Source organism: Coccidioides immitis (assembly GCF_000149335.2).
Source record: "Coccidioides immitis RS genomic scaffold supercont3.1, whole genome shotgun sequence".
NCBI classification, from domain to species: domain Eukaryota; kingdom Fungi; phylum Ascomycota; class Eurotiomycetes; order Onygenales; family Onygenaceae; genus Coccidioides; species Coccidioides immitis.
Genome location: NW_004504310.1, coordinates 5,567,247 through 5,587,251, shown reverse-complemented (window position 1 = coordinate 5,587,251; position 20,005 = coordinate 5,567,247). Strand labels below are relative to the sequence as shown.

Sequence of the window (20,005 nt, the reverse complement as noted above, 5' to 3'; positions counted from 1 at the left end):
GTTGAAGCAACAGATTCCTCTTAAGCCATTAATTCTTGCTTTCTCAAAAAGAATTTGCACTCGGTTGCACTATCTATATGGCGGGCGCTATTTGAGAAGCCATTGAAGGACGGCTGAGAGAACCCATGCGCCCAGCTGCGACTGGTGCCACAGATATCATGCGATGTGGAATGATTTTCCCGGCGAGTAGATATAATTTTGGCCTGTTGATTCCCGCCTGAGTGAAATCTGTCTTGATCCTGCAGTGATGAGGTTTCTGAAGTTTGTCTTACCTCTTCAGTGCTGAAAATTCGAAACGATCAAGATCCCCCGACGGAATGGATAGTCCCAGATTGACTGTGCAATGCTTGACATGCAGGAAGACGGGGGTAAGTGTCTCTTACTCGAATCTTCACTCCTATAACTAGCTTCTTGACATGACAAAAGAAGATGTTCATTATCGAGTTGCCATTACTCACCTATAACATGAAGTACGGGTAGCATGTGCTCAAAGAGTATGTACATACGTACAGAGTACATCCGACAGAAATAAATGCAATCATATACACATCGGCATTAAGAAAATCCAAACCCGTCAAGGGTCGGACGAAAAAGGGAAAGGATACCTAATTGTGAATTACTCCTCCTTTTTCACAAAAACACAATCCAGTCTCTGGCCTGGACTCAAAGTAACATCAAACTTGAACTTTGGATCTGTCCCTGGCTTCGGTGCTCCCACGCCAATGATCTCAGGGTAATGCTGGAGGATCCTGGTGACAGTGTACCCCATCTCAATCGTTGCAAACTGCTGACCCAGACAGATTCTCGGCCCGCCGTTGAACGGAATGAAATGCCATGGCTTTGGCTGCCAGCCCGATAGCCAGCGCTCTGGGTGGAACAGGAGTGGATCGAAGTATGGCTGTAAGGTCTTCTCGCCTGGAACAGGTGGTGGCGGGTAGAGATCTCTGCGACGCTGCATGGCCATGGTCGAATACACGATTCGAGTGTCGGCGGGTACACCGATGGTCGATTGGCCGTCTGAGCCTCCACCACGCGGAAGAGTGGTGTCGACGAGGGCGTGGCGAACGTTAAATGGAACGACAGGATAGAGGCGCATGGTTTCATTCAGCACGGCGTTGAGGTATTTCATTTCTTTGAGCTCGGAATACGTGGGCTTGCGGTTGCCGCAGACGGTTTCGATTTCATTGCGGAGTCTCTGCACGACTGCGGGGTGCCGGGAAAGCTCGAAAATGCAGAAAGAGAGTGTGGCTGCTGTGGTGTCACGACCGGCGAGAAGGATGGCGACTAATTGGTCGCGGAGAACGGTTGGGTCACGGGTGAACCGAGCGAGAGCATGAAGGAACGTATCCTTCTTGGAAAGTTTGTGATCAAGCTCCTCGGGAGTGAGGGCACGGACTTGTTCAATGAATGGCTGCATAAAATCGTCCATCTTCTTGAGGTTCTCGTGGAAGAGCTTACGTGACAGAAGTGGACTCAGAGGTCTAAAATGGATGTTAAAACTAGAATGAAGGGCGAATCCTAGAACCGCAGAAGGGACGAAGAACATACCCAGACCTAAAAATAACGGATTGACGATGAAGCACATATTGGAATGATTCCGCGAATGTGGTCTTCGGGTTGTCCAAGCTGTCGACGCTCTGACCCAGAAGATAGTCGGTGGCAGCGTCCAAAGTAAAGCGGAAGAACAACGGGCCAACATCGACGACTTTACTCCCATCTTGATTCGCGCCACCACCAAGCAACGGAATCAACTTGTGGATATGCTTTTCGAAGATTTCAGTGTCAACGATCCGATCTCTCGAGAACATGGGGCGAATCAACTGCCGGGATTTCGACCAAAGCTCGCCGTCCGTGGCAAAAATGCTATCCCCCAGGAAGTCCCTCCACTCTTCGTGAAACCTTCTCCCTTTGCCATAGTCGGCAAATTGGCCAGTGAGCACTGCTTTGATATTGTCCGGATCGATAGTGAAAAGGCTGCGGGAATAGCAGCTAAATTTGACCTCAAAGGTCGAAAGTCGGCCAGGACCGGTATATTTGGGAACCTCGGTCATCTTAGTCCAGAACTCGAGATCCTTCTGCTTGCCGGCAGCCTTCATTGCCCGATAGATGAAATCAGCGCCTGCACTGGACGGTTAGTCTTCCTCGGCGGAAAGATATCTCGGACAGGGGGCTACGTACCCAAGGGAAGATAAGTCCTTACACGCGGTGCCTGTGGCCCTAATTTCTGGATGCGCCAATCGATTTTTAAATCCAAGATAAATAGAAAGGTAGCGAACAGGCCGAACGCAATCAGGACTGCCTGTCCAGGCGAGACTGCGGTAACCAATTCTTCAAGCATATTGTCCGACCCGATGTCCCGCTCTAGCTCAGGTCTTGCTTTCCTCCTGTCGGGGCAGTCAGGTTCCAAAAACGGTGGCTTTTCAGTATTGCAACATCCACGGAGCTGATACTTGTAGGATGTATATGCAGATATATATATAGTCTGATCGAGACCGGGTGGTAATGCCACGGACAAGAATGTGCAGACTGTGTATGATCCCACGGCGATTAGGGGAAAAAAAGGAGTATATGTACGATATAATATGTATATACGAAGGGGACGATATGTATATTCAGAAGTCTCGCGACAAGGCGGTCATCGATGTTTCACGGAGTTTTCGGTTACATCGACGGGCTTCCGTTTTTCAGGTTTCAGTGAACGTTTCGGAAGGGATAGGCCAAAACCGAGGAGCCGCTGAGCTATGGCAGACGGCCGTGCCTCAATCCCCAGTCAATGAACAAAGGAAACACGAATGTATGTGCAGATACGATGAAGTTCTCTGTATGGAGGAAGCCACCACGGCCTGTATATACAGAGGTCGACGTGGGGTGGCCTGCCGGTTTTCCGAGGGAGAGGGAAGATGACGTGGGAATAAACGATCACTCCACGGCCAAAAGGATGAAAGAGAGTGAGTGGCTGAGCATTGGGGGAAAAAAGAAAAATAAAAAGTTCAAACAAAGGGCTTCACTATTTATCCTGTCAACTCCACTTTGAGATCGAGATTCACAATGAAAGCAAAGACACCGCTCTCCACATTTTCCGGCGGGATTGTTATACCCCGGCTTCACATGCTTGGATTTCGCGGGCGGGTTGTTCTCTCGACACTTGGAAATTGTGCTGCCTGGGTTCAAGGTTATTAAGCGACTGAGTTAACCAGCAACTAGTGTTTTGGCGATAAGAGAATCTAATGGCTGCTGCCAGCAGTCGGTTAGCAGTTGGTACGGGGGAGATGTCAGCTGCTTTTCTGAGACAAAAGCCGTTGGGTTGCCCCGGATTCGGAACAACTTCTGAGCCAGCAACTTGGAACACTCTTGGAAGCTGGGCTTTTTAACAAGTTTAATTCCCATGCAGCATTATGGATGCACACAATATGCAAAACATCCCAGTCTCAGAGCTTCAATGGCTTTAGTTATTTCACTCCAAAACTGCGGAGCAACCGGTTTCTTGGCCTATGTTCCGATTACGAAGGCAAATATCGGGCCAATGAAGAGAGCTCAAAGGGCCTCAGCGTACTCGTATTCGCTGTTGTGACCTCTCCAAACCTCCGCTTCTCCGCCATACATAAAATAGGCATGTCTCGACACAAGTTTAGCTGATTGCCTTACATACATTTCAGAGATGAATGTCGCATGAATGCTCGCCGCAATTGACTCCGTCATTGTCTAACCCTCGGACACAATCTCATCCGGGTCAGCATCTTACGAAGATTGAGCCCTCTGGTCAAGTCTGAGGAGGAACATGCAGTTTGAGCTCACAATTCGCAACTGCCCTCGCGCATAAGGCAATACGTCATCTGCACCATGCTCGCCCCGACCCCCATGTCGATCACCGCTCGCTCCCTCCATTTTCCAAGCCGATGAGACGCCTCCATGATATCGTCGCGCGCCCGGGGTCCGCTCCAGAGCACCTCCGCTGCCGAGGCTGCTCGTGGCCAGATCATCTGGTCCATGTTCACAGGATCCACGTTCTCTGCCCACATGTGCGTTTCACCCCCTTCGAGCAGCGACTGCAGCTCTTCGGGTATGCCCTCTAGTGGATTGTATGTGTATATGTGTCGCCAGTTCTTAGTGGGGGAGCACCAGTCAAGATATGGCTCCTTGACAGCACCGGATCCCGGCCGAGGGTTGATAAACCCTCCTACTCCGCAGTCAAGATACCAGGCATCCCCTGATCCAAAGATCGTGCGGTAACCTTTCTCCAGGATTTGTCTGACTGCTGTAGAGTTTCGCCAGGCCTGTACAATAATCCCCTGGGTTTCTGATTGTTGCGAAGGGAAAGTAAGGTCCCAGTCGAGAACAAGCTCTTCCCAAACGATTGGTGTCAGTCCAGCTTCCATGATCTGCATATGCACGCGATTAACGAAATCCTGGAGAAGAGGCTTGAGTACTTTTGGGTCATTTGAACGTATGGTCTCCTCGAGCATATAGCTCTGGAGATTGAATTCATCTCCTCCTGTATGGAAATATGCGGTGAATGGAGATACTCGAGGTAAGATATCGGCCATAACGGTATCAAAGAAACGGCGAACAGCCGAATCATTTAGTTTCACCTGACCGCAAGGAGGTTCTAGGGCATATTTATCCCAGCTGTCATTACCGAAAGCCACAACTAGGTCCGGAAACGCATGCCCTATGGATCCTGTGTGGCCAGGCATGTCAATTTCGATGAAAGTAGAGACTCCCCTTGCTAACCCGTATTTTTGCACATTTCGTAGATCAGACGATGACCAGACAAGTCCAGGATGATATGCAGCCTTAGCCGCCATTGACGGCAGCGACGGAATATCCAGAGGCCACGATTGGGAATCAGTGGCATGGATGTGCAGCCGGTTCAGCTTTACCGATGCCATGGCATCAATTGTCCTTTTCACATCATTAGGGCCGATAGGATTTCGTGAGATATCGAGGTTTAGACCTCGGTGGCTCCATTTTGGTTTGTCTGAGATTGAAATTGGGGCATACGGTGTATATACGCCACCAGACGAATGGGCATAGAACAGTTGTGGAAGAGTTTGAAGCGCGCGGAGGGTTCCAATTGGAGACGCTGTCAAAATCGTCGCCTTGCCTTTCTTAGTGATCCTGATTTCATAGCTTTCATCTCCGCTTATATAGTCACGACTTAAAATCTCATCGTCTGAGGGCGCCTCTTCGATCAAAATCTCTTTGATCGCTTCCTCTCGCCTCAGAGACCGTGGCTCGAACGATTGATTACGAGGATGAAATTTCCAAGGTACAAATCTGGTACGCCGAAGCTCCTTTCTGGTGCGCTTTATGGCTTTCTTGAGGATATCATCTACCGACTTCTCTGAATTTGGGTGGAGATTCCCAATACCGAACCATTGCGGTTCTAGCAGTCTCATTAGACGGCCATAGTCCGTGCTGGCAGTGAAATAGCTCCCACCCTCATCATAGACCCTGAACTCCCCACGTTGATAGGTAAAGCGAACTGACGGATCCAGCAATACCACAGTGTCTCCGTGCGTATAGTGGGCAGGTTCTGGCCAAATCGCAGAGACGAAGCTACCAGCTGTAAGGAGAAAGTAAGATACAAGTAGGAATCGCATTTTGGTGGTGATGAACGACGCAATGATTTTGATTCAGATATCTTGGATTATTAACATGCAAGGCCATCTCACCTCTGCTAGCGATGTAGGTTGAGGTCGAGCGACGTCTGGCTACATGGCGCGTACACACTTACGCATGTGCTGAGGAGCTGCTCGCAGTGAGTGAGATCCAGAGCAAACAACAAAACAAACAGCCGACGATCCGCTGATAAGATAGCAATGGGCACCAGCCACAAACACGCGACTGACTCAGCACCTGCTTAGTAATATTATATGTGTTCTGTGGCTAGGGTGTGGTGTGGCTGTCGCAGTCTTTGAGCAAGCAGAAGCAACCTGCAAGAGAGCTTCGCCTTCAAGCTCGCTGCTTCATCTCAACAGACGTTCATTTGAGATGGTGGGAGGTTGATACTTGTATTCCCTACTATCACCAAAGCGCTAGTCATTTCCTTTCTGTACATCAAAGCCTTTGTCAAGGTCTCTCGTCCAGCGCACGTTTTAATACCGTCTTCTGACCGATCGCCACTGAATAACGGCCTCTTTCACCGATCGCATTTTGCACGATACCCGCATCATGGCAATCTCAGTCGAGTTGAATACGCCTCTAGCTCAGGCTCTCAATGAAGTTATACAACCCAAGTTGGTGGAGGTTGGGTGGAGTACGGGTGGTGGAGATGATTCGGCGCTGGCCGAGTATGTCATTTTGATGCTGGTAAACGGCAAAACACAGGAACAGATCGCGTCGGAATTGGCAAACGACCTCCTCGGCCTTGGGCCCGATGACACGGAAGCTGTTGACTTTTCGAGATGGCTGTTCGAACAAGTCGAGCTGTTAAACAAGCGGTTAAACGGTGAACTGGCCGAGCTAGAGCTAGAGAATGCAGCGCAGGCTATTCCATCATTTACCGAAGGGAGCGATGATGCTGCCGCACCTGCCAGTGCGCCTCTTAAGTTTGATGCCGAGATGACTGATTCTCCTTTACAACCTCGAGAGGGCGGACTGTGAGTTTATCCCTGCTTTAATATCTGCGATGTCACGGGACTGATGTTTCTTGTCTTATTAGACCAAGCGGTCCCAGAAATATGCGAAATCCTAAACAGAACGGAAGAGGACGGCTTTTAGGCCAAATAACGAGGGCTATGGACCGATCAAGCGAGTCCGTCCTACATCGGGTCCGAAATCAAAGCGGTGCCGAAAGAATAAATATGCACCGGGAACCACCAAGGGGTCCTAGAGCCTTTCAAGCAAGGGGTGGTCGCTCCGGAGGGGGCAGGCAGGCCGGCGGAATGGGGATGAACATGGGAATGGGTGCTATGGGAATGGGAAATAACCCAATGCAGAATATGCCTCCCGGGTCCAATATGATGACGCCCCAACAACAAATGCAAATGATGGCCTTATTTGAAGAGCAGGCTCGAATGATGGCACAGTTTATGCCCGGGTTCGTTCCGCCAGCCATAAACCCCGCTTTTCAAACCGCGCAAGGACTTCAGAATCAGGGGCGATCATTATTTGAGCGCGCGGAACACCACAAGGATAGAAATCCTCACTTCCAAAGACATCATCAGAATGGCCGGCAGCATAACCAGGGCACCAACATGGATGTAGACGGTGGCCCAAAAGAAAGTACGGACACTCAAATGGAAGAAGCACCGCAAAGCGAGTCGCAGGATCGAGGAACGGAAGGTGTTTGCCGCTACAACCTGAGGTGTACGAATAAAGATTGCCCTTATGCCCACCAGTCGCCGGCGGCGCCGGAAGGTACTACAGTTGATGTCTCTGATGTCTGCCCGTTTGGAGCTGCATGCAAGAACCGAAAGTGTGTTGCTCGGCATCCTTCTCCGGCACAGAAAGCAATGCACCAGTCGGAAGAGCTCTGCAAGTACTTCCCGCACTGTCAGAATCCTCACTGCCAATTCAAGCATCCGTCTATGCCTCTGTGTCGGAATGGAGCCGACTGCTCTGTTCCCGGCTGCAAATTCACCCATCAGCAAATACCGTGTCGGTATAAGCCATGCCTAAATCCCACATGTCCTTTCAAACACTCTGAAGGGCAGAAAGGAGTCTTCTCGGACAAAGTTTGGACCGCTGAAAGGAAAGATGCCCCTCATGTTAGTGAGCGCAAATTCGTTTCGGATGAAGCCGGCGAAGAGGAGTTGATCAAACCACCACCCTCGTCCAGCGAGGCTGAGATTGTTACCTAAAAGGATGGAGTTTTCCCTTATCCCGAAAGCAGTAGGCTTCGATGTTGGTGAGATTTGCGGATATTCCCTTAAGACAGGCCCTTTGTGCCGATAATTTCCCTTGTGTTACTTGGTCTTTATTTTCTTTTGGCATGAATAATGGCGTTCATTCGGATGACTGGCCAAACTGGGATCCAGGGGAACGGGAAATGTTCATAAAGTTCTTATTCTACAGCGCTCGTTCTACGGTCAATTGTTAGATACTAAGAAATGTACAGTTTGGGATTTGAATATTTACACCGCTGGCTTCCTTTAAATCATTGTTAGGGTACTCCGTATTCAAGAATAATATTCAGAAACGCGGATTATTGCCACAGATTGTACTTAAAAAACAAACCCGCATTGCAAATGGCGATCGGAACCTCGGTGATCCGTTCATCGGGGAATGGCGACCATGAATTGCTAGTGTGCGATGCCCCCGTAAATACATCGAAGTATTTCATCCATTGAACAGAATATCCAATTGATATCTAATGAACTTGCGTTCATTGCGGCATAATCTCTTTCTCCTTGAATCACTCCATTTGGCTGCCCTGCAATGCGTTCGCGATGTTCGTCCGCCCATGCAGTTGAAGAGCTATGGACGCTTGCTCAAGCGCACAGGTTTTCCACCAGGCCACGCGTTGTATTTTCGAAGCATTTAAGGAACCGAACTCGACTTAATTTCTCATCCACAGCTAGCAATGACACAAGAAATGTCGCAGTAATCGGTGGTGGCATTACCGGCCTTGCAACTGCTTATCATCTTGCAAAAGACCAATCGACTAAAGTCACGATCTGGGAGCGCTCAGATCGTCTAGGCGGATGGCTGGATTCTGAGAGGATCAACGTCAATATTGGTGGAGATGTGCTTTTCGACTATGGACCTCGCACCCTCCGTGCTACGGCGAGTGCGTTTTCCACGCTCGAACTGGTGGGCATTTACCTGACTTGTTACAGGCTTATATGGTTGCACAGAAAGCTGATTTAAGTTCTGATGATATATAGATAAACGAGTTCGGTCTCGAAAAGCAGATCCTTCGTACGGGCATTCATGACGCTGCTTCGCGCAACCGCTACATTTATTACCCAGACCACCTTGTCCGCCTACCAGGACCGCAACCCGGGGCCGGCCTGCTCGTAAACCTCATCTCCAATGCTATAGGCGTGTTTACGGAACCGGCGTTGAAGAGCTTACCATGGGCGCTGGCGACCGAGCCCTTGAGACCCTCTCGTCCCAAAGATCTTGATGACGAATCCGTGGGAGATTTCGTAGCTAGGAGATTGGGGAAAGACGTTGCTGATAATATAGTTTCCGCTGTCTTTCATGGTATCTATGCTGGTGATATATATAAGCTCAGTGTCAAGACAATATTACCCCGTATTTGGGAGTATGAAATATCGAGGCGTGGCATCTTTGGGTCGTTGCTCAACACTAAGAGGACGCTACATCTCCCGTACGATCTTTACCACGAGGGAAAAATAATCAGGGAAGAGAAAGGAAAAGAATTTCTTAGTAAAATCGGCTCCTACATCTCTGGTGCTAGTGTCTTTGCCTTGAAAGGGGGGATGGGACAGCTGGTCGAAGCCTTGGATACGTCGCTTTCCAACTCTCCAAACGTTGAGATAATTACAGGTTCAAGTGTCGATCACATAGAGCGGCGTGATACTCAATGGCGGGTAAGTGTGAGCAGTTATAGTGTTCAAGACTACACGTATGCTAAACATACTTTACCCTAGATTGGAGCGAAGGACTACAATTGTGTCGTCTCGACTACTTCGTCTGCTGAGCTCCGCCGACAAATAGCTCCCATTCTGACAAATACTGGAGCCCTCGTGGCGCTTGAAAGTCATAATTACGCCGTTAACGTAATGGTTGTCAATTTCTTCTTCAGGTCTCCAAACCTGGTGCCCGTCCACGGTTTCGGTTACTTGATTCCTCGTTCTATACCCCTGGAACAAAACCCTGAACGTGCCTTGGGTGTTGTGTTTATGTCCGATTCCAACGTCGGTCAAGACACAGCACGGGGTACTAAGCTCACCGTTATGATAGGAGGCCACTGGTGGGACGGGTGGAGAGACGGGGATTTTCCCGATGAGCGGTCGGGAATTCAAATGGCCAAAGCAGTGCTGAAGCGTCATCTACATATTAATGAGGAGCCGATTGTTGCCAAGGCGAAACTGCTGAAAAATGCAATTCCGCAGTATACGGTTGGACATACTGCTCGGATGAAGGACCTGCATTTTTCACTTTCGCACGTGGCCCCGGGAATAAGGCTGGCTGGAGCATGGTACACTGGGGTTGGAGTTAACGATTGCACACGAGCTGCAAGGTTGACAGCCCACTCAATCCTTTCAGGTAAACGTGAAGAGACGGGGTTGGAAAAATATCTTGATGAAAATGTAGCAGGTTACGAAGTGCCTCTTGGGAGCTCGGGCTAAAGGATCCGGCGTATTTCACCTTGGCTTATAGATAAAACTTAGGATAAAAGAATATGTTATGGATTGAGAATCTCTCGAACCATAGATCCAAGGTGATCAAGCTATCTCCACTCATAGGTGGTTGTGTTTTAGACCCTTTCAATATCAAGGTTTGTCGTCATAGGATTCACTGACAGGGCATTTTATACTCCATGGGTAACGCCAGGCCACCTGCCAGCTTCTGTCTCACTCCATAAGCAAGTGTGTCTCCCATAAATCGCCCGTACACTTCATATTTCTGGATTGACAGTCCCGAACCACCGACCGAATCCTTGCTTATGTGTTCATACCCTATAGGCCCTCGCGAATCATCTTACTGGTGTAGGATCATTATTCATATGTGTCATGTGTCGTTACCACTTTGCCGCAGGAAGCAAATTCGCCCTGGAACGTCTGGCGGTCTTCACACTGCATCTCCCTGCTCCTTCGTAGTGGTAGGTCCCTTTACCTTCTTCTCCCCCTCCGAATCAAAACCCAAGGCGTCCAACTGACGAATCAACTCGTTGATCCGGATAACTTTCTCGAATTGTTCAGGAAGTAAATTCTCCCCGTTATCCTTTTTGTCGCGAAGTTCCCGAGCCTGCTTGAGTTTCTTTTTCAAATTCCGCGCTTTCTTTTCCCTCTCCACTTCTGGATCTACAGGAGCCTCGGCCTCCTGGCCTCCGGGAGGTCCGTTACGCCAGTTTCCTTGTGCCATAATTCCGCCGTTGGCTTTGTGATCCTCAGCTCCGTTGCTCATTGCCTCATTGGTGGACTTTGCTTTCTTCTTGGCTTCACGTCTCTTTGCGTTTTTGGCGCTTGCTGCCGTGGATGGCTTAGAATCGCCGTCTTTCAGCCCTTCCGTGCCTGGAATACCGGCCTTACTGCGACTCTTCCATGATTCAGCTGCTTTGTTTTTGTAGAGTTCGACGTCCTCCGGTGGTCGATATCCGGGTCGGATGCGGATCTCGCGACGAACAGATCCATCAGCTCGAATGGAAGAGGGGACATGGCGCTCACCCGTTGCAGTGTTGGTGGTGATTCCAGAAGAGGAGACACCGGGTTTGGTTGACATGATGGTGCAGCCTTTTCTCTAAGGCAAGCTCGGTAACTAGAGGTGCTGAGAGCTGCTGCTTGTGATTGTTGGAATGGAAAAGAAGAAGCAATAGCTAGATCACAGTGACTAAAAAGGATACCATAATAACATGTTGTTGAGAACAGGTTTCACCTTCTTTCGTCACAAGGGCGATTGTCCGTCTCGTCCTATGTGAGTGAGTGAGTCTGGACTGATGTCTGGGCCCAGCCAATCAGAACACAGCAAATTCCCGATTCCGTGATTTCTCGAGATCAACCAGCTTTCTCCTCCAACATCACTCTGTGAGGACAGGCGTTAACTCTCAAGCAGCTCCCTCTGCCATTATCGTTGCATTGGAACCCAGAGTATTCTTCAGATACTGCGATCTACCTTCACAATGGCTGGAGTAAGTCCCTTCATTTGATCCCTTTGAGCGTCCAGAGGAAGCTAATTGCATTTCCACCGGGCAGATTTCCTCCGCAATCTACAAGTAAGGAACCGCGCCCCTTCGTTCTCTAGTGAGAATTGGACAGAACTCATAGCTCCCCTAGTACCCTAATCCGACGCAATGCCGTCTTCCTGAGCACGATATTCGTTGGCGCGTTTGCATTCGAGATGTACGTCCCCCTCCATCTTACCAAATAATGCATAACTCGCAATTCGGATAACTCACATACTATTCTACAGTGCCTTCGATACCGTCAGCAACAGAGTCTGGGACACTATCAACAAGGGTGTATGTGCCGGTCCTCCCCTCTTTTGTTTTCTACGCGATAATCGACTAACTCGAGGTACAGCGACAATGGAAGGACATTAAACACAGATATATCAACAAGGAGGAAGAATAAATATCTGCCGGGATTATCTTAAAATAATTTTTGAAGCTTCAAAGCAGACCACTTGTACAGATACAAATTAGCATGGCCGAATAGAGAGATATTTCTTTGTTGTTTTGTGTTGGGACACAACATGTCTCTGGATGCAACATGGCACTGCCAACTATCCTTCAGGCATTTTAGGGTTGTGCTGGCGGATGAATTCTGAATCTGTGGCTAGCGGGTATTGCCCGGGGCCTACTTTTGCCTTGGGATTTCGGTCCAAGTCCATCCTAAGCCAGACTGTTGTGGCTGTATCTCATTTCGCCCTAAGATTACACCAGGACTATCTGATTTTGGAAGTGCGCCCGAAATCTGACACTTATTGACACAAAGCTAATATTAAGTGAATGAAATTGTGCAGAATGTAGTGGTTTTTAGTGAAGTTTCCTGTGGGAAGTAGTGATTGTGCATGTCCAATATCCGTTAAAGCTGTTGACTAAGATCACTTTTGCTCTTCGAAAGCTCCCACCAGATAGACTCGTCATCTTCTCCTAGTTTGAATTTGTTTCCTGACATTGCTTATTTCTGTTCATCATTGTATTGTCTGAGGCCAATGTGATGATATCTGCTCGGAGCATCTACCTTGTTCTTTAAATACATATTTATCGAACTCCACATCAAGCCAACCCACCCCGCGATACCAGACAAACGGTTCTCCAACCGCCAGTACTTCCACCACTATATCCCACTGACTTAAACCCTCGGTAACCATCTCATGCCGAATGAGTGAGCGAATGGCCGGCCCACCTCCAAGATGAAGCCATCAGAGCTCGAGTTAACGCTTGGGCGAGCGTTGCTCTCGCATCCCCAGAAGTACGAGTACCGCTACAACGAAGACGCAGAACATGACCTTCTACAACTCCTTTTCCGGTCTTTAGCGGGTTTCAACGATGAATATTTACGTATCCTATTCCCCGATGGCAACCCGAGCGATTACTGGCAGCTATCCGCAGCTCAAGGCATGGTCGAAGGGGCAGAATATACTGAAGCGGCGCGTGGCAAACGATGCGGGCATGTATTCAAGGTGGGAGAAGCGTCATATCGATGCATGACGTGTTCTACCGACGATACATGCGCTTTATGTGCCCGGTGCTTTGACGCTTCGGATCACACTGGCCATAAGTACCACGTTTTCGTCTCCGGGGGCCATTCTGGGTGCTGCGACTGTGGAGATGAGGAGGCTTTCAGGCTCCCTGTGAACTGTGCTATCCATACGGACCTAGATGGGAAAGCAAACAAGGGTAAAACATCGTCGCAGCTCCCCGCAGATTTTCTCGACAGTATAAGAACGACGATTGCTAGAGTATTCGATTATTTCTGTGATGTTATATCGTGCTCTCCAGAGCAACTCCGGCTCCCCAAAACGGAGGATAATATTCGGCAGGATGAAGTTGCTTCACGATTATCTTGTGAATGGTATGGTGGTGAAGATCTCGAAGAAGAAAGCCCCGAGTTCGCCGTTGTATTATGGAACGACGAAAAGCACACGATCCGTGAGGTTACCCAGCAAGTTGCTCGGGCTTGTCGCGAGAGTTCTCAGTTTGGCCTAGACCGAGCGAATGAAACAAACGACTATGGAAGGAGTGTCGTAAAGTATTCAAAGGACCTGTCTAGCCTACTTCGCGTTTCCGGGGTCATCGAGCAGATCAGGGTGACGGTAACCGTCAGATCGTCTAGAGATACCTATCGAGAACAAATGTGCGGTACGATTATTGAATGGTTCTCTGACATCGCTGGCTGCCAAGTCGGCGGTGATAATGAGGTTCTAAGGCGGACAATTTGTGAGGAAATGCTGAGTCTCTGGCGACCTGGTAGCCGCGCATCTAACGTTGATATTGGCATGAACGGTATTGATGACCACTCACGTGAGGAAGGGAGAAGTATTCGAGTTAGGGTAGGGATTACCGCACAAGGCCAGGTGATTTTTGGACGTGACCTACCGCTGGATATGGATGATGACGAAGAAAATGAAGATGAAATACGTGAAGCTGTTGATGTGGAAGGTGGAGTTGAAGTTGACGTGGATGAGGACGAGGACGAGGATGAAGATGCCGACGACGTCGACATGGATGCAGCTTTGGACCTGGCGGACTCGTATGCGGACGATCTTGTAGAGGCTATACTTGCAGCCAGGACCGAAGCGAGAGAAGACTCAGATGTCGAAATGGGCACCGAAGACGGCCTGGAGGCCGGTGAAGCCACACTGGCTGGGTACCCTCAACCACCACCGCCGCCCCCGCCGCCTCGTACTCGAGAAGAAGAACGGGTAGCTGAACAAATGGCAGCTATTCTTGTTAACCCAGGTGCTTACACAGGTTGGCCGGAGTCAAGGCTGCCAATTGGACGAAATGAGGACGGTGGAGAGGATAGGGAAAACGATGAGCAGGAAGGAAGCCAAGCGCAGGGAGGAAATCGAGGCTCGCTCGGTGCAAACAATATCAAAATTCCAAAAACCCCGGGATTACGGACCAAAAGGTCTTCAAAGGCGGCGCCATACTGGGAAGTCAAACCTGCACGCTATCATGAGCATGGATACCTTGCGTACGAAGATCTTCGGAAGAGAACGAGACTCGACTGGCTGATTTTGTATGATCTACGGCTTTGGAAGAAGGCGCGCATAGATGCTAGAGAGCTGTGCTTGGGCACTATCGTCAATATTCCCGAATTCAAACGGATTCTTGGACTTCGGTTTTCTGCCTTGTACACAGCATTGGCCCAACTGTATCTGATTGCGGATCGAGAGCCGGACCATTCCATTATTCATTTATCACTACAGCTTTTGACCACTCCATCCATCACGGAGGAGATCGTTGAGCGCGGGAACTTCTTTACTAACATCATGGCAATCATTTACACCTTCCTCACCACTCGACAGGTTGGTGAAGCCCGGGATGTGAACCCCTCTGTAACACTTGCAATGGATTCCGGCTCAATGACTAACCGGCGATTGTATCACTTTTTCCTCGATTTGCGTTATCTTCTCTCTTCGGAACATGTCCAGAGCCGGATTCGTTTAGAACGACGATATCTTCTGCAATTCCTTGATCTCGTTAAACTTCCTCAGGGCATCTGCCCGAATATCCGAGCCGTTGGAGAGCATGTGGAATACGAGACAGATTCCTGGATCAGCGCCTCGCTCTTGATGAAAGAAATTAACAGGCTCTGCCGACTTTTCTGCGAGGCTTTTCAACCAGACAGACTCAAAGAAGGTCAGTGTCATCTTGCAGAAGCTATCATCGCTGCTAGTGTTTCTACAATGGTGAATTCTGTTGGTATCGAAAGGAAAAGGTTTGACCAAGCGGAGATTAAAGAGCTGGTTCATTTCAAATCGGTTCCCTATGTTGAATTCGAAATTGATGCTCTCAACAAAGTGGCACGGCACCGGATTGTGGATTTTGTTGTTGAGCGTGGCTCAATGAGTTTCCACCATCCACTCCACTATACCCTCTCCTGGTTATTAGAATGTGGCAGGACCATGCCCTCGGAAACTGTGAGAGACCTGCTTTTACGAGCAGCCGAAATTTCGAAGCATAAATTCTCTAAAGCACTGGCTCAGTCATTTGATAACGAAGATATTATGCTTGCGATGTTCGACTATCCATTGAGAGTTTGTGCATGGCTTGCCCAGTTGAAAGCTGGTATGTGGGTAAGAAACGGCTTGAGTCTTCGTCATCAAATGGGTCAATATCGATCACTCATGTCTCGTGATGTGTCATACTACCGGAATATTTTTATGATACAGGTTGCAATGGTTGTTTGTGATCCGAGCCGTGTTTTAGCTACAGTTTCCGATCGATACGGGATTACGGACTGGGTGAAAGGAGGTTATGTCGTCCGTCCGGGTTACGACGACCCACAACATGTCGACGTTGCTGAAGAATTTATCCATCTGTTGATAATGCTGGTCTCTGAACGGACATCACTGATACCACTTGAGGATGAAGCCACTATCCAACGCGATATAATCAAAAGAGATATTGCCCATGCACTGTGCTTCAAGCCGCTCTCATACACGGACTTGGTGAATCGCGTGAGCGAAAAGGTGTCAGATTCAGACGACTTTCCTGACGCGCTTGAGGAGGTTGCGACTTTCCGAGCGCCGGATGGCTTGAATGACACGGGCATTTTCGAGTTGAAACAAGATTATGTCGACTTCATAGACCCGTATGCTGCACACTACAGCAAAAATCAGCGAGACGAGGCCGAAAATATTTTCAAGCAATGGATGGCGAAGAAAACTGGGAAAAAGCCAGCTGACGTTGTTTTTGAGCCGAAACTGAAGCCAATTTCTAACGGTCTTTTTGCAGATCTTAGCCATTTCACTCAGACACCTCTATTTGCGCAGATTATACATCAGTGTCTCGAGTATTGCTTGATGTTTAAGATTTGTACGCCGGGTGTTACAGCAACTAGAGTTGAAGCGCTGCTTCATATGGTTCTGCATTTACTGCTCTTAGCGGTTATGGAGGACACTGCTGGCGAAGATGACGGTTCCGCAGAGAATGCAACTAAATCATTCACTTCACACGCCCTATGCAGGATGAAGTCTACACAACTTGGCGAGCTGACTATTGTTGGCTTGCTCCAACATGTATCCACTGTGCCTGAATTTGAGTCCTGCGGATCAAAAATCTGTCACATTCTTAAACGCCTCTGGCAAAAACGTCCTAAAACCTATGCTGTGGCAACGGAGGGTCTTAAGTTTCCCTACGACAAAATCGAATCCGAGTCACCTGTCCCTGGTGTGGAAAACGAACTGGACTTGAAAAAGAAACGCGCACTTGATAGGCAAGCAAAGATAATGGCCCAGTTCCAGCAGCAACAACAGAACTTTCTGAGTAACCAGGGTGAAATTGATTGGGGGGAAGAAGATTTTAGTGCGGATGAAAAAGCATCAGTACGAAGTCCTACGGAGAAGAAATTGTGGAAATATCCTGCAGGAAACTGTATTTTCTGTCAGGAAGAAACCAACGACTCGAGGTTGTACGGCACATTTGCCTTGATGATAGACAGTATGATGTTCAGGCAGACGGATGAATGCGCGCAAAATTCAGTTGGAGAAGTTATGGATTGTCCATGCAGCCTGGACAGATCAGCCGATGCCATTCGGCCTTTTGGCATAGCCGGTCAGAATCGCGAGCAGGTACGTCGTCTAGATTCGACTGGTGGAGAAGTCATTTCGGAGAAGCAGGGCCTCGGTGAAGGATTCCCTCGATCCCATGTAGCCAGGGCACCCATTATGACTGGTTGTGGACATATCATGCATTACACCTGCTTTGAGACCTATTGCAACACAACTTACAGGCGTCATAGCCATCAAGTTGCTCGCAACCATCCAGAGCGGCTGATGCTGAAAGAATTTGTGTGCCCCCTTTGTAAAGCACTTGGCAATGCTTTCCTGCCGATTATTTGGAAAGGTAAAGAAGAGTCATATCCAAGTGTTTTAGTCACGAGCGAAGAATTTGATGAATTTTTGGACGGGAAACTTATCCAGGCCGCCTCTCGGTTCCGGAACCACGCCCTGATCATGGAAAGTGACAAGCTTCACACATCTGGTTATCAAAACTTCTTTGTTGATTATGTGTCCAAGAATGTCATCTCCCCGCTGTCAAACAAAGTGGAACAACTGGTTACGCCTTCCCTCCCGTCATTGACATTTGGGCCGCGGCCGCCCGCTCCAAGAATGCCAATGCCTGGGCTATTTCCTCCTGGAGAGGATGGGTCTATTTTGAACTCTCTACATCAAGTTCCCGGCATACAGGATCCTGCAGTTTCTGAACTGATGACTGTTTACAAAAGACTGCGAATGACTATGCAGTGTAATGCAATGCCGTCTCGCTTCGGTTATCAGCAGAATACCGTTACACCGGACGACTTGATCCGCACAGATACCTTGATTAAAACATTTGGAGCATCGATATCGGCTGTAGAGATATCTCAGCGTGGCGTGGGATGTGAACCTGGCGCGACTCTGCTTGATACCATTCCTCGGATGACGTTGACTCACCTACGCATTCTATCTGAGACGGCACTCTCCTACGCCGCTATAGGAGGCCTGCAAAACTCGATGGCAAATAAAACGGTCTACGAATTCCGTGATATGCATCGTCGGAAGTTGTGTCAGCTATTCCTTGGGCACCGTGGAATTTCTGGGCTTGCCAGTCTTGCCAACGAAAACAAAAACATTGAGCCATTATTCGCGATGGACACGTTTGTCTTCCTTGCGGAGTGTTCACTATGTCTAGTCCCAGTCCTTAATATTGATATCCATCACGTCGTTCGTATTTGCTATGTCGCCGAAATCATTAAAGTTGTGCTCAGTTTTATTCTTCGTCCTGAAGGGCTGGTAGCACAGTTGAACTGTTCCATGCTCCTAATGGTCGATGAAGCAAAAGAAGAAGCCTTGACGCAGGGACCAGATTTCATCAGGGGCTTTTTCGACTGGATTGTTGCGACATATCGAGCTTCAGCTTTACGGGAGACTCGAAATCCCGGCGCCCTTAACTTCGACGATCCTTCCCCATATATATTGAGGGTACTTGCGAAAGTTGCGGCCAAATACGCCCTTCCATTCCTGCGAAAGGTTGCCATTTTGCTCCACGTGCAATATGGTGTTGAGTTTCCCAACACTGGGGTCGATTGCGCCGATCTATCAGAAATTGATCGACTGACGAGTCTTCTACGGCTGCCCACTGTTGAAGAGATATTTGCTTCTTTTTCGGGAGATCCTCGCGAGAATCCCCTGGATTCATTGGCCTCCGGGTGGATAGCTCACTGGAATACGTCGAGACCAAAGGGGGAAAGCCGTCGTCCGGAGGGACCGCCGCTATCTCACCCAGCGATCTATGAGCTAGTAGGATTACCAAAGTACTATGATACTTTGTTCGACGAGGCCAATCAGAGACGGTGCCCCACGACCGGAAAGGAATTAACCGACCCTTGCCTGTGCCTGTTCTGCAGCGAAATATTTTGCGGTCAGGCCACCTGCTGCATGGACGAGTCAAAGATCGGTGGATGTAATCGACACGTGGAAAAGTAAGCTGTGTTTTCTAATTGGCATTTAAAGGATTTACCAAGTTACTAACAAATATGCGACTCAATCATAGGTGCGGCAAGAATGTCGGTGTATTCATTAACATCCGCAAGTGCGCCGTGCTCTTCCTGCATAATAGGCACGGCTGCTTCCACGTTGCACCGTATCTTGACATTCACGGCGAGGTGGATCTGGGTTTCAGGCACCACAGACCGCTTATCTTGAACCAGAAGCGTTATGATCGGCTTATTCGTGATGTTTGGCTGACCAATGGAATCCCAGCTACTGTCAGTCGAAAGATGGAATCAGAAACCAACACGGGTGGATGGGAGACTCAGTAACGCATGAGAAAAGTGTTTGGCGATAAGAAATTTCCTTTGCATTCGCATGGAGATCTATTTTAGCATAGGAATAACTATGGGTTATACATGATGCTTGCGTTGAAATGCAGCACCATGTCCGGAGTATTGTCTCTCATGATACATGTTCTATGGATGTACGAATGTATTACGGTGTTTACAGCGAGGGGTTTGTCTATGGTTATGCCTCATTGTTAAAACTAGGCAAGGCAAAATTATGCCAACTAGCTCTGTTAATGGAATGATTTCTCTGTTCAGAATTCTACAAAAGCGAGGCAGACATGATGTAAAGGACGGGATTTTGTTGTTCCGAACCGGTTTCATTGACCTCAGGTCGGAGCTACTCCGTAGTGGACCTAATGGGAAGCTCGACGGCT

The 20,005-nt window shown here is 48.7% G+C and overlaps 7 protein-coding genes across 7 annotated transcripts; 4 read left to right on the top strand and 3 right to left on the bottom strand.

Annotated features, from left to right (window-relative positions):
• Positions 1 to 411: 411 nt before the first annotated feature.
• Positions 412 to 2,693, bottom strand: CIMG_01103 (cytochrome P450 alkane hydroxylase). Its single transcript, XM_001247331.2, has 3 exons — positions 2,179 to 2,693; positions 1,549 to 2,119; positions 412 to 1,481 (listed from the first exon to the last, which is right to left on the bottom strand). The coding sequence occupies exons 1-3, from the start codon at positions 2,336 to 2,338 to the stop codon at positions 617 to 619; spliced, it is 1,596 nt and encodes a 531-aa protein (XP_001247332.1). The 5' UTR covers positions 2,339 to 2,693; the 3' UTR covers positions 412 to 616.
• A 1,098-nt stretch (positions 2,694 to 3,791) lies between these two features.
• Positions 3,792 to 5,603, bottom strand: CIMG_01104 (chitobiase 2; the record flags this gene model as incomplete). The annotated part of the gene is made up of 1 exon (XM_001247332.2): positions 3,792 to 5,603. The coding sequence occupies one exon, from the start codon at positions 5,601 to 5,603 to the stop codon at positions 3,792 to 3,794; it is 1,812 nt and encodes a 603-aa protein (XP_001247333.2).
• A 368-nt stretch (positions 5,604 to 5,971) lies between these two features.
• On the top strand, positions 5,972 to 8,083 carry CIMG_01105 (nuclear polyadenylated RNA-binding protein Nab2). Its single transcript, XM_001247333.2, has 2 exons — positions 5,972 to 6,602; positions 6,665 to 8,083. The coding sequence occupies exons 1-2, from the start codon at positions 6,175 to 6,177 to the stop codon at positions 7,803 to 7,805; spliced, it is 1,569 nt and encodes a 522-aa protein (XP_001247334.1). The 5' UTR covers positions 5,972 to 6,174; the 3' UTR covers positions 7,806 to 8,083.
• Positions 8,084 to 8,296: 213 nt separating this feature from the next.
• Positions 8,297 to 10,351, top strand: CIMG_01106 (protoporphyrinogen oxidase). The gene is made up of 3 exons (XM_001247334.2): positions 8,297 to 8,757; positions 8,832 to 9,503; positions 9,564 to 10,351. The coding sequence occupies exons 1-3, from the start codon at positions 8,383 to 8,385 to the stop codon at positions 10,263 to 10,265; spliced, it is 1,749 nt and encodes a 582-aa protein (XP_001247335.1). The 5' UTR covers positions 8,297 to 8,382; the 3' UTR covers positions 10,266 to 10,351.
• Positions 10,344 to 11,504, bottom strand: CIMG_01107 (RNA binding protein Pym). Its single transcript, XM_001247335.2, has one exon. It carries the CDS (start codon positions 11,356 to 11,358, stop codon positions 10,708 to 10,710), a length of 651 nt encoding a protein of 216 aa, XP_001247336.1. The 5' UTR covers positions 11,359 to 11,504; the 3' UTR covers positions 10,344 to 10,707.
• Positions 11,505 to 11,678: 174 nt separating this feature from the next.
• CIMG_01108 (ubiquinol-cytochrome c reductase subunit 9) lies at positions 11,679 to 12,313 on the top strand. Its single transcript, XM_001247336.2, has 5 exons — positions 11,679 to 11,764; positions 11,829 to 11,848; positions 11,910 to 11,975; positions 12,046 to 12,094; positions 12,156 to 12,313. The coding sequence occupies exons 1-5, from the start codon at positions 11,756 to 11,758 to the stop codon at positions 12,204 to 12,206; spliced, it is 195 nt and encodes a 64-aa protein (XP_001247337.1). The 5' UTR covers positions 11,679 to 11,755; the 3' UTR covers positions 12,207 to 12,313.
• Positions 12,314 to 12,736: 423 nt separating this feature from the next.
• CIMG_01109 (ubiquitin-protein ligase E3 component) lies at positions 12,737 to 19,875 on the top strand. Its single transcript, XM_001247337.2, has 2 exons — positions 12,737 to 19,271; positions 19,343 to 19,875. The coding sequence occupies exons 1-2, from the start codon at positions 12,991 to 12,993 to the stop codon at positions 19,608 to 19,610; spliced, it is 6,549 nt and encodes a 2,182-aa protein (XP_001247338.1). The 5' UTR covers positions 12,737 to 12,990; the 3' UTR covers positions 19,611 to 19,875.
• The last annotated feature ends 130 nt before the right edge of the window (positions 19,876 to 20,005 follow it).